Consider the following 12,772-nt stretch of genomic DNA (forward strand, 5'->3'; position numbering starts at 1 on the left):
AACAATCACTCCTTTTGCTTGTATGAGTGCAGCTTCAACAACACTCAACAAGCTTGACACCGTCTGAGACAAAGCAGCCTGCTTGATCAGCATCACAGCTGCAAACATTCTCTATCCACTATTGATGCACAGCAGCTATGTAACATCTACAAGATGCACTGCAGAATCTCATTGTGACCTGTAATTACCAGAAAGGCAAGACACTGGTGTCTGGAAGTACCACTTGCTGCACCCTCCCTTATTTCTCAGGAATTTCCTCCTGAAACTCTCTACCTCACTTGTTCCTTAAAGCTTATTCCTTGGATCACCTGATCTAATATCTGCTCAAATGGCTTGATGTCAAATCTTGTCTAGTAACAAGTCCCAGGAGGTATTTCATTACATTAATGGTGCCATATAAATAAATATTGATAACGTATCAGTTTCTGCACTGGTTGTTGAATGTTCTTACTAATCTTGCAGGTGATGGTATCCTGGGAGCTGGAAGTTTTACCGGATTGCCTGTGCTCTTCTGCAGGAACAGTGGTTTGGTTGTTGCACGCCCCAAGGAAAGTGTGTCAATGCTGCCTGAAAATATTGAAGATTCGCTAGCCTTAGCAGCATCTGAGGTAGTGGTGCTGCTGAAGCTTACTTCTCTTTGTGGATGAACTCTGATGGATTATCCAAAATGAAAACAGAGAATGCTAGATATACTTAGATCAAATAGCATCTGTAGAGAGAGAAACAGAATTAAAGTTTCAGATCAATGAATTTTTATCAGAACTTACTGAACTGAATTGCAACATGACTGATTTGGCAATCCAATCAGTTAGCTTTTTGTAGACCAAGAGGGGAAACGCAGTGCTTCCTGCACCAATCTCAGTGACCATGTTGATCTGATATCCATGCTGTGGGACTTCATTCCTAATCTGACCTCAACTGGTCTATCAGATTCTCCCATTTTTGATCGAGACTGGAGCCACTAACCAATGTTGGGTTAGTGATGAATTGAGAATATTTTATGTTGCATGTGTCACATGTTTCTCAAGTGTTTTTTAAAGTTTTTTTGTAATCAAACTGTTCAGAGATGTTTATTAAACGTCTCTGAATCAGGTGAGACTTCAACCCAAGTGTCCTAGGAACACTACTACTGAGCCACAAGAGCCCTACCACCTTGACTTTATACATCTTCATTGTGGATTGGTTGCATGAATATTAACTGCTCTTTCCCAAAATGACTGACGTAATTTTAAATGATTTCTCGTAGATTTTCAAGTCTTTGAATAGGAAATCTGTGTTGCTCACAAATTCATTACAAAGCCAAAGTGCACTGTTAGAGTGAGTTTGAGCTTCCTTTGCACTAACCTTAACGGCCTTTAGCTGCGGGACTATGAAGCATTGTCCATGATGTTTCAGAGCCTTTCTGGACGAGCTTCGGCCTGTTTATAATGGAGCCCACTGCACCAATGCCACCTGAGCCAATTTTGTGTATGATGTGCAGTATGGCCACCAGGGAATGTGATATGTGGTAATCGCTCTCAGACATTTACAACACAAAAGGGGGCATTCAGCCCATTATGTCTGCAATGGTCAACAAAACTCTGACTATAGTAATCCCATTTTGCAACTCTTGCCCATACTCTTGGTGGATATGGCAACACAGATAAATATGTAAGTACTGCTCAAATGTTTAAAGACCTTAAATATAAACAAGGACTTTGCCCCCACTGCTTTCTGTGGCAAGTAATTCCAAAGATTTAACCCTTGTCATTTATATAAATGATTTGGCAGTGAGCATAAGGGGTATAGTTAGTACATTTGCAGATGACACCAAAATTGGAGATGTAGTGGACATCGAAGAAGGTTACCTCCGATTACAACAGGATCTTGATCAGATGGGCCAGTGGGCTGAGTGGCAGATGGAGTTTAATTTAGCTAAATGTGAGGTGCTGCATTTTGGGAAAGCAAGTCTGAGCAGGGCTTCTCCATTAATGGTAAGGTCTGGGCAAGTGTTTAAAAGGCATCTGGATGGATATATGAATAGGAAGGGTTTGGAGGGATATGGGCCAAGTGCTGGCAAGTGGGACGAGATTAGGTTGGGCTATCTGGTTGGCGTGGATGAGTTGGACCGAAGGGTCTGCTTTCATGCTGTACATTTCTGTGACTCTATGATTCGTCTCAGTTTCTGACTTGACCACCTTTTACAGGCCGTAAGGTCAACCCTATCTATTAAAAAGGCTTTCCTCAATTTCCCCTTAGTGTTTACCTGTTATTGACCCCTACTAATGGAAAACATGCCTTCCTGTCTGCAATACGTATGCCCTTCACAATCTTGTACTCTTCTATCAAGGTCCCCTCTTAATTTTTATTGCTGCAAGGAAAACAACCCCAGCTGAGTCAGTGTTTCCACATTGCTCCAACCCTCCAGCCCAGTCAGCATCTCGATTAATCTCTTCAGCATTCTCTCTTGTACAATTTTATCCTTCCTGAAATGAGTGACATCTGACTGTCCTAAATTACAAGAATAACATTTTGGAAATCTGAAGTGATATTAACCCAATAGCAAGGTAGAAACTTTAACAATGGGTAAAATTGTAGATGACTAATTTTAAATGCAGAAAATAAAAAATTCCGCAGTAGCTTTTTTTCTTAACAATGGCTTTTTTTTGACAATTGCACTTTGATTACAGTGCTGTCTTCTGGGGTGCACAAGGCACATCCCATCAGTGGTCTGCCAGGCACTGATGTTTGTTTGCGTTTGTTGCAGATATTTACTGTGGTTTCATGAGTGATTTGATTAAAATTGGGTCTCTTTCTCAGAGTGATGCCAGGCAACCATTTGAAAGAGCAGAGATGGAGGCACAGGAGGATAAAACGAAAATGTTGAAGACTGCCTTTGTGATGTACTGCAGGTACGAATGGATGGTGGGAATCTGTGTTTCATGTGGTTTTTTTCTGATTGACTGACTGTAGAATGCACTGGACAGAGTCGCCAGAATGCTGCTCCTGACACCAAGAACATCAAACTGCAAGCACACATTGTCCTGTTTTACTTGGAGTTCAAAAGGTTGAAAGTTTAAACTGTTTAAGGGATTCAATGAATGGATTCAGAGTAACTTTCTTCAGATGAACAAATCTGGAGGGTGGAAGCTAATCATTAAATTACAGTGAAACAAAGAACTGCAGATGCCAGAAGTCAAACAAAAACCGAAATCAAAGCTGGACGGTTACTGGACTCAAAAATGTTAACACTGCTTTCTCGCCAGAGATGCTGCCAGGCCTGCAATTTCTCCAGCAATTTCTGTTTCAGTTTCTTCAAATTACAGTTAGGCCATTGCTAAAGTGTTTAAAGGATAAAGAAAACATTGAACACTCACCAGACAGGCTGTGGGTCAAATCAGTGAATTTTCTTGAAGTTAGAAAAGCTGGAAATATGGGGTTGAGGGATGATTCAACCATACTTTACATACTGGAACAGCCTTCATGGGCTGAATGGGCTCTTGTTCTTCTGTACTTAATTTTTTTAAAATGTTGTTGTTGGGGTTTTAGGTTTAGCCTGCAATAGATCACCTGTGAAAACTTTGTCAGTGAAATACAGAGTTGGCTCTTAAAAAGCAGAAAAATCAAGCCTGTGAAATCAATGTTCATCTATCTTTGTGTGTAATTTGAGTTTCTCTGATCATTTTAACTTCCAGAAAGGATATCATTGGTGCCCAGAACATGTTGGAGGAAATCTTCCCCGATAGTTTTGACACAGGTCCAGACTCTGACCTGGATATGGCTGTGGCACAGATCAGTCTCGATCTAATCAATGACTATCCGGCTTGTGACCCACGCTGGGCTGAATCTGTACCAAGTGGTAAGATTTTATTGCAAACCTGCAGCACTAAGTTCTTTGGAGTGTACTGTTTATTGGATACGTGGAAATGACTACTGTATATGTACTGAGAAATTGATTTTTTTAAAAAGATACAATCCGGCCTGCCCATTGTTTCCCCTGCTCTTGCAGGACCACTCCTGTTGCTGTTTGATCACACTTAATAAACTGCTCATTGTTGCTGCACCAATAGGATAACTGGTTACTGACCCCACTGAATCTCTCTGAATATTATCATTGCGATCAGCTTGTGGTAAGGTGTTGAAGCCTTGAATATTTCTGATCTCCAGCAGTGTTGGATCCCCTCTACCTGAGAATCTGAAGCTAAAAGAGAAGTTTTGTTAGCACTGTATCACAATCTTGATAAACTTCCAAATTATGCAAAAATATTCTTCAACCTCCACACACGCACCCCACCCCCCAAAAAAAAGTCCAAGCCAAAGCACCAGTCTGTGTACAACTACATCTCTTGTAAAGTAGATAGTATTGTCATTTTTGTTGTAAGTGATTTCAGTTCGTGTGAAATATATGTTAATGGGGTTTGAATTGGTTAACATATCTTCCTGATTCAGCAACAGAACTTCCAGCCAGTATTTTCTTGTGGGCACAGGAACAGAAAATATCTACTACAAAGGCAAAAAGCAAATTTTCCCACTGTTGTAACTAATCTTTGCAAATTAAATATTTTGTGTATTGATAAGGCAGCTCTTCCGTACCTTGCGAACAAGTCATATTTGACTCCTAAACTGTCAGATCTACTGAGCTTCTCCAGAACTTTTGTTTTATTTCAACGTTTTCTTGGCTTTTATTCTAAGTGTTGATGTAGGAAGTTCATTGTAAACCATCAGTGCTTCATGACTGATGTGTGGAATTGACAGTTTCAGCCAATGAAAACAAATGTGACCAATTCCAGTCATTTGACTTGACAAATATTTTAATCTTAATATGGGGATAGGATTGGGTGCTGTATATGGAAGAGATCTTTTAAACTATGACCATACGTAATTAATTATAGGTAATGGTAAACTTTGAGATGATTGTTGTGGTGTCAGGTTGTAAGTTTGCATGCTGAGCTAGTAAATTTGTTCTCGGACGTTTCATCACCGTAATTAACATCAGTGAGTCTCCAATGAAGCGCTGGTGTTCTGTCCCGCTTGCTATTTATGTGTCTGTCTGTTGTGGTGAGTGTTGTCACTTCTGGTTCTTTTTTTCTGAGAGGTTGGTAAATATGGTCCAAATAGATATGTTTGTTAATGGCATTCTGGTTTGAATGTCAGGCATTTAGGAATTCTCATGCATGTCTTTGTTTAGCCTGTCCCAGGATGGATGTATTGTCCCAGTCGAACTTGTATCCCTCTTCGTCTGTGTGTATGGATACTATTGATAGTTGATCGTGTCTTTTGGTGGCTAGTTGGTGCTAACATATCCGAGTGGCTAGTTTCCTGCCTATTTGTCCAATGTAATGTTAGTTGCAGTTCTTGCAGGGTATTTGGTACATGATGTTCGTTTGGTGGTTGTTGGTACAGAGTCCTTTAAATTCATCAAGAGCTGTTTCAGTGTGATGGTAGGTTTATGGGCTTTCATGATGCCTAGGGGCTGGAGTAGCCTAGTTGTCATCTCTGAGATGGCCTTAATGTATGGCATGGTGACTAGAATCTCTGGACGTGTTGTGTCGTCTCGTTTAAGTCTGTTGAGTAGGAATCGGCAGACTGTGCTCATCAGTTGTTCTTGAATGTGTTGTTTATATGTGTTTCCTTGGCTTCTCATAGCTCTTGGGTGCTGCAGTGTGTTGTGGCTCGTAATGTTCTAATGCAGCTCGTTTTTGGATAATGATGTTACCTAGCATGGTGATGAAACATATGAGAACAAATTACCATCTCAGGGAGCAAACTTACAACCTTACCAACAACCTGAGCAACAAATTTTCTCTAAAATCACATTGTCGCGGTGTATTGGAGAAATGTAGTTGATGAGCTGTATGAATGTTGTGTCCTCTTCACAGATCTAAGTAGCTTTAGCAACACTTCCCTGCTGCTGCTTCACCAGCTGGAAGATAAGATGAAAGCCCATTACTGTCTGATGGAGTTTCTTCGGGATGTGAGTTTTAAATCAAATAACTTGAGTGTTCAGGTGCCATACGACCTTTCACAGTTCTTAATTACTTTGAAATCCAGCCACCGTTACATGAAGAAGTGCAAACCGGATGTCTGCACAACAAAATCTCAAGCATAAAACAAATTACCTGATCTGTTGGTAGTTGTGGAAGAGTGTAGGCCAGGAATTTTGCATCCCTCTTCTTTGATATGATGTCTTTGTTGTCTTCACTGAGCCATGGTCTTATTAAATAGGTTTCAGAATCAAACCACCTGAATTCACCTGCCAGGTTTGACACTTTTTTTGTGTGTAGAACATCAGCAGTGACAAATACCCACCAGACCTTGGCCGTATTTTGCACAAGTTTAAAGTTGAAAACAAAACAAACTTCTTCCACTGATCATTTCTAAACAACAACTGGCTTCTCTCCCCTGGTGATATCCACTACTAATCCCCAGTAAAAAGGAAAGTATGAAATGCATGTTCCCATAGCCATTTTTTAAAAAAAATGATTTACCACAAGAAGTTATTGTGATAGAGACTGATGTATCATTTAATCAAGAATTGGATAAGTGAAGACAAAGCATATAAAATGATGTGAGGATTATGATGTTCACTTAATTAGTATCAATTGGAAAAAAGCTGGTATTAGCAGAGGTATGATAGGCTGAGTTCTTTTTACTGTGATACTTTGTTAACGAATGACTGGACCCCAGAGAAACCTTGTTATTTAGCATCAAATATGTTAATTTTTTTTTAAAAATCTAGGTGGAATTACTAAATCGACTTGAGACTGTTCTGGTGCGTGGGATCCCTATGGCTACCCGCCTCTTGCTGTGTGAACATGCTGAGAAACTTTCTGCTGCCATTGTTCTGAAGAATCACCACACCAAGCTTCCTGAAGTTGTAAATGCTGCGATTAACTGTGCTTTGAGTAAAAGGAATGAGGGCATTCCTCAGAATCTGACCCCAGCTGATATTTTCTTCCGGGAGGTATGAGTTTCACACTCTGTTTAAGTTGCAGTGTTGAGAGGATATGAGTTATTTCACTGGGATGATTAGCACCCATGAGGAAAACAATACATTGATATTTGTAAGAGTGAATTTGTCTATTTTCTTTAAAAAATGAATTAGAAAGTTTGGGAGGCTAAAGTTCTTAAGCATTATACAGACTTGTGTATTACTGAAAATAGAGACGTGCTCTTGCAGCTTTTCATCTTACTATCATCAGGACAGATACAAGAAAGTTATCTTTCAGACGACAATTTGCAGTCCACAAAACTCTCTTAAGTGGCACCTTATGAACTGGCAAAAATTATCTCCCTGAAATACTACAAAGTGTACTGCATTGTTCTGTCCAATTATTATAGTTTTTGCAAATGTTTTTACCTCACTGTTAATATACTTGTTCAATTGAATGGCCGCACAAAATATCAACAGTTGATTAAATTAATTTCTCCTCAAAAAAAAATTGCAATCTACTGCGATGTCTGAATATTCAGTTGAGGGTGCAAGTGAGAAGGCCCTTTGCCGAGAAATTTTATTGAAGGCAAAGTTGAAGTGATTTATGCTGTAAATAACCATGATGTGTATACCCCTTGCATTTTCTATTACCTAGTGGGTGTGGACCCAATTTTTGATCAACTAGCACAATCCTGGTCACCGGTTAAGTGCCAATTAATAAATGGTTCACTGTACATAAGAAAAGGTTGCTATTTGGTTTGTAAGTCACCTCTGATTAAGGTTTTGACATGGAGAATGCACTATGGTACTAACTCGGCACCTTTTATCTCCTGCAGTACAAACTATTGCTCCTTTTGAAATTTGGCATTTTCAGATTTGTCCTGATGATTATAAGATGGTATTCCTATACTACCAATTATTATTTATGATAAACACTGTAAACCGAAGCAGGACTTGTTTTCCTCAGTTATCTGAGATTTCGTCAATTTTTGTAAATTTGTTGGACCTTTTCTTAATCTTGGAGTTTACACTTTTAATTGTTTTTTTTAAATCATTGCCTAATTGATGGAAAACCCCACTACAGCTCTAAATCCACCAACCATGCTGCGCCCTTTATTAACCAATGAAGTAATGATTTTTTTGCAATTTGTATATATTCTTTCTGAAATGTTATTATTGTTCTATTCCATTGGTTTTGAACTTAAACCTTCACGAATACAGAAGGGAGATGCTGCCTTTGGACCTAAACCCACAAGGCTGTCTTCTGGATGCCTTTTTTTTTTGTACAGAAAGAAGGATCTGTCTTTTGATTTTACTGTTGGTCAGATATGTTCCTCTCTGTTTTATTTTTCTCTCAGGCAGCCTGTGCTTTATCTTCCAAGCCTGTGAATATAAGTTCCATTGACTTTAACCATCCTTGATTTAAATGGTAGCAACAATGGTTTATAGTTTATTAATTTACTAGTAGGATTGGAGTGTGCACCGTTGACAAATGGTGAATTGCTTATCTTAGCTGTGCTGTTGGGATGGTGCATTTTGTGGTTTGGGAAGTTTGGATGTACCTGATGACATCTGAAACCATGCACTGCAGGAGTGTCTCTCCTCAGTCTGCCTTCTCTGTGTAAAAGGAAGTGGTCAAGAGTTGCTCCCTTGAATTTTATAATCAATATTAAAGCAGGTCATTAAGCTCCGTGGTTTAGATTAGATTAGATTACATTACAGTGTGGAAACAGGCCCTTCGGCCCAACAAGTCCACACCGACCCGCCGAAGCGAAACCCACCCATACCCCTACATTTACCCCTTACCTAACACTACGGGCAATTTAGCATGACCAATTCACCTGACCCTGCACATCTTTTGGACTGTGGGAGGAAACCGGAGCACCCGGAGGAAACCCACCTCCTTTATAGTTTGCCTGAAATAGTTTGGCCTGAAGCTTCTGGTTATCCATTATGGCACCACATTTACATCTCTTCTCTGGACAGGTCTCCCAGATTGATACTGCATTCGACTGTTTATTAGACGAAGAAGAACAATTTTTGGAGGAGAACCACCCACACTCTGTGGAATGGGCACAGATGGTTATTAGCATTAACAACATCTTGAAGGTAAAGCATCCTGAGAATTTTCAGGTTTGAGTCAAGAATTTAATGTGTTTGGTTTAAACAGTGAGGAAATATTTTGTCTGATTTTCTTTGGAAACAAAGTAAGGAGGGACTAATTGAAGAAAAGAGAGTTGGTCTGAAGTTGAGGCAAAGTTGAATTTATGTTGATATTGGGGCCCTTGTGCATCATCTAATAGAGTCATAGAATCATACAGCACAAGTAACAGGCCCTCAGCCCAATTTGTTCAGGCCGGCAAGGTTTACCAAGCTAAATTGGGCCCATTTCCCTTTGAACCTTTTTTATGTGGAAGTGTTATGAAGATGTGGGTGTAGCTTTAAGAAAGTTAAAAGCAGCAGAACTACCGGACACAGCACCAAGTGTTCTCAATAAGGGAACAGTGTATGTAACACTGAGTTCAACAACTTGAGTAGTTCGTTGCCTGGAGACTACAACAAATTTGAATTTGGCCAATCAGTTTAAATTATACCCCAATTTTAAAATATTTCCAATCAAGTTTGAATTGAGTATATTGACAATCTTAAAAGCCAATGACACAATCCAATGCTCTTGGGTATAAGACCAGGGGGAAATTGAACAATTGAGAGGAGAACTGACAAACCCAGCATGTAAACAGACCGCCTGAAAAATAGCTTTCTTAAAAAGGTACCTTTTCGATTAGTAACCTATGACGCAGAAATTCCTAACAAGGGGAAAAGAAGATCCAAAGACAAGAACCTACAGCTGCCTGGTTTTGAGATAAGAAATGTTTTGTAAATCTTAATTGGGAGTTTTATCAGACTAGTATTATAGAAGGGAATGTAAAAAATAGGTTAGTGAAAGAAATGTTAAATAGTGGTTAGTTAATTATTCTCTGTTATACTTTAAGAAATAGAGTTGTTAATCTTACTTTAAATAGTCCTTGGCCACTCAAATATTTACAGATTACTGCATGGGATAAATCTTTTGTGTTGCTGATTTTAAATTAAGAAGGAGGGTTTACCCCATGTAGTAATAGGAAGTGTCATACTGTTTCTGTCTCCACCTTGGCATTCTGTTCCTGTGTGACCCATTCAGAAGTGTAGAGCAAGTTGGCTTCTGTAGCTGTCAGCTGGCATGGAGAAGGTGGAGAGCTAATTTAAATTTTAATTTTTAGCTTCTGTTGCTCCGCTCCTCTCCTGAAGACCATACTCTATTTTCAATCTGTAATCTGCATCTTAAACCTAGTAAGTGAAAATTCATTTCACTGATTAGGATCCCTCTTCTATGCACTCCTGTCGCAGCACCATAACTATCAATGGTTCTACTGTTATTAGGACAGTCCCAGTGGTGTGGGGAAAGTACCTCTCTCCGGTACAGACGTGATGGTATCCTTTGAATCATAACCCAGGAGCATGTTCATGGAGGCAATATTAGACAGTGTGTTTACCTGTTTGACATGGAGTTCTCTTAAAATGCGATTCTATTCAAAAATGCCCTCATTTCCACCAGTCCAAATCTAGTTGGCATCTTGAGTTCCTGTTCTGGTCTGTTCAGCAATGCTTTGTTCACACTGTGGCCTACCAGCCACCAGAAGCTTTAACAGAACCAGCTGTTAGATTAAGAAAACATAGGGAAATTGAGAAACAAACTTATAAGGAGATCTCCGCTATCTGTAAGAATAATAGGGTGGTTATGGTAGGGGATTTTAATTTTCCGAATATAGACTGGGGCTGCCATAGTGTTAAGGGTTTAGATGAAGAGGAATTTAAGTGTGTACAAGACAATTTTCTGATTCAGTATGTGGATGTACCTACTAGAGAAGGTGCAAAACTTGACTTACTCTTGGAAAATAAGGCAGGGCAGGTGACTGAGGCGTCAATAGGGGAGCACTTTGGGGCCAGAGACCATAATTCTATTAGATTTAAAATAATGATGGAAAAGGGTAGACCAGATCTAAAAGTTGAAGTTCTAAATTAAAGAAAAGCCAATTTTGACGGTTTTAGGCAAGAACTTTCAAAAGCTGATTGGGGCAGATGTTCGCAGGTAAAGGGACGGCTGGAAAATGGGAAGCCTTCAGAAATGAGATAACGAGAATCCAGAGAAAGTATATTCCTGTTAGGGTGAAAGGAAAGGCTGGTAGGTATAGGGAATGCTGGATGACTGAAGACATTGAGGGTTAGTTAAGAAAAACAAAGGAAGCATATGTCAGGTATAGACAGGATAGGTCGAGTGAATCCTTAGAGTACAAAGGACGTAGGAGTGTACTTAGGGAAATCAGGAGGGCAAAAAAGGGTCATGAGATAGCTTTGGCAAATAGAATTAAGGAGAATCCAAAGAGTTTTTACAAATACATTTTAAGAACAAAAGGGTAACGAGGGAGAGAATAGGGCCCCTCAAAGGTCAGCAAGGTGGCCTTTGTGTGGAGCCGCAGAAAATGGGGGAGATACTAAATTAGTATCTTCTATCAGTATTTACTGTGGAAAAGAATATGGAAGATATAGACTGTAGGGAAATAGATGGTGACATCTTGCAAAATGTCCAGATTACAGAGGAGGAAGTGCTGGATGTCTTGAAACGGTTAAAGGTGGATCAATCCCCAGAACCTGATCAGGTGTACCCGAGAACTCTGGGAAGCTAGAGAAGTGATTGCTGGGCCTCTTGCTGAGATATTTGTATCATCGATAGTCACAGGTGAGGTGCCGAAAGACTGGAGGTGGGCTAATGTGGTGCCACTGTTTAAGAAGGGTGGTAAGGACAAGACAGGGAACTATAAACCAGTGAGCCTGATGTCGGTGGTGGGCAAGTTGTTGGAGGGAATCCTGAGGGACAGGATGTACATGTATTTGGAAAAGCAAGGACTAATTTGGGATAGTCAACATGGCTTTGTGAGTGGGAAATTATGTCTCTCAAACTTGATTGAGTTTTTTGAGGAAATAGCAAAGAGGATTGATGAGAGCAGAGCAGTAGATGTGATCTATATGGACTTCAGTAAGGTGTTTGACAAGGTTTTTTAGATTAGATTAGATTACATTACATTACAGTGTGGAAACAGGCCCTTCGGCCCAACAAGTCCACACCGACCCGCCGAAGCGCAACCCACCCATACCCCTACATTTACCCCTTACCTAATACTACGGGCAATTTAGCATGGCCGATTCACCTGACCTGCACATCTTTGGACTGTGGGAGGAAACCGGAGCACCCGGAGGAAACCCACGCAGACACGGGGAGAACATGCAAACTCCACACAGTCAGTCGCCTGAGACGGGAATTGAACCCGGGTCTCTGGCGCTTTGAGGCAGCAGTGCTAACCACTTGCTACCGTGCCGCCCACAGTTCCCCATGGGAGACTGATTAGCCAGGGTAGATCTCATGCAATGCAGGGAGAACTAGTCATCTGGACACAGAACTGGCTCAAAGGTAGCAGAGGGTGATAGTGGAGGGTTGTTTTTCAGACTGGAGGCCTGTGACCAGTGGAGTGCCACAAGGATCGGTGCTGGGTCCTCTACTTTTTGTCATTTACATAAACGATTTGGATGTGAGCATAAGAGGTACAGTTAGTAAGTTTGCAGATGACACCAAAATTGGAGGTGTAGTGGACAGCGAAGAGGGTTACCACCGACTATATCAGGATCTTGACCAGATGGGCCAATGGGCTGAGAAGTGGCAGATGGAGTTTAATTCAGATAAATGCGAGGTGCTGCATTTTGGGAAAGCAAATCTTAGCAGGACTTATACACTTTAATGGTAAGGTCCTAGGGAGTGTTGCTGAA

General features: G+C 40.4%; 1 protein-coding gene across 2 annotated transcripts in view; it reads left to right on the forward strand.

Moving 5' to 3' along the window:
• nup133 (nucleoporin 133) overlaps positions 1-12,772 on the forward strand; it is a 62,173-nt gene that overhangs the window by 34,113 nt on the left and 15,288 nt on the right. For both annotated transcript variants that reach the window (XM_087991718.1, XM_043704246.2), the window contains exons 11-16: positions 463-608; positions 2,800-2,891; positions 3,675-3,838; positions 5,859-5,953; positions 6,719-6,943; positions 8,900-9,022. In XM_087991718.1, coding sequence (XP_087847844.1) covers positions 463-608; positions 2,800-2,891; positions 3,675-3,838; positions 5,859-5,953; positions 6,719-6,943; positions 8,900-9,022 — 845 coding nt within the window. The remainder of the gene's footprint in view (positions 1-462; positions 609-2,799; positions 2,892-3,674; positions 3,839-5,858; positions 5,954-6,718; positions 6,944-8,899; positions 9,023-12,772) is intronic.

Source organism: Chiloscyllium plagiosum, unplaced genomic scaffold (assembly GCF_037043375.1).
Source record: "Chiloscyllium plagiosum isolate Xiang-an unplaced genomic scaffold, Cpla_swu_hap1 HiC_scaffold_10, whole genome shotgun sequence".
NCBI classification, from domain to species: domain Eukaryota; kingdom Metazoa; phylum Chordata; class Chondrichthyes; order Orectolobiformes; family Hemiscylliidae; genus Chiloscyllium; species Chiloscyllium plagiosum.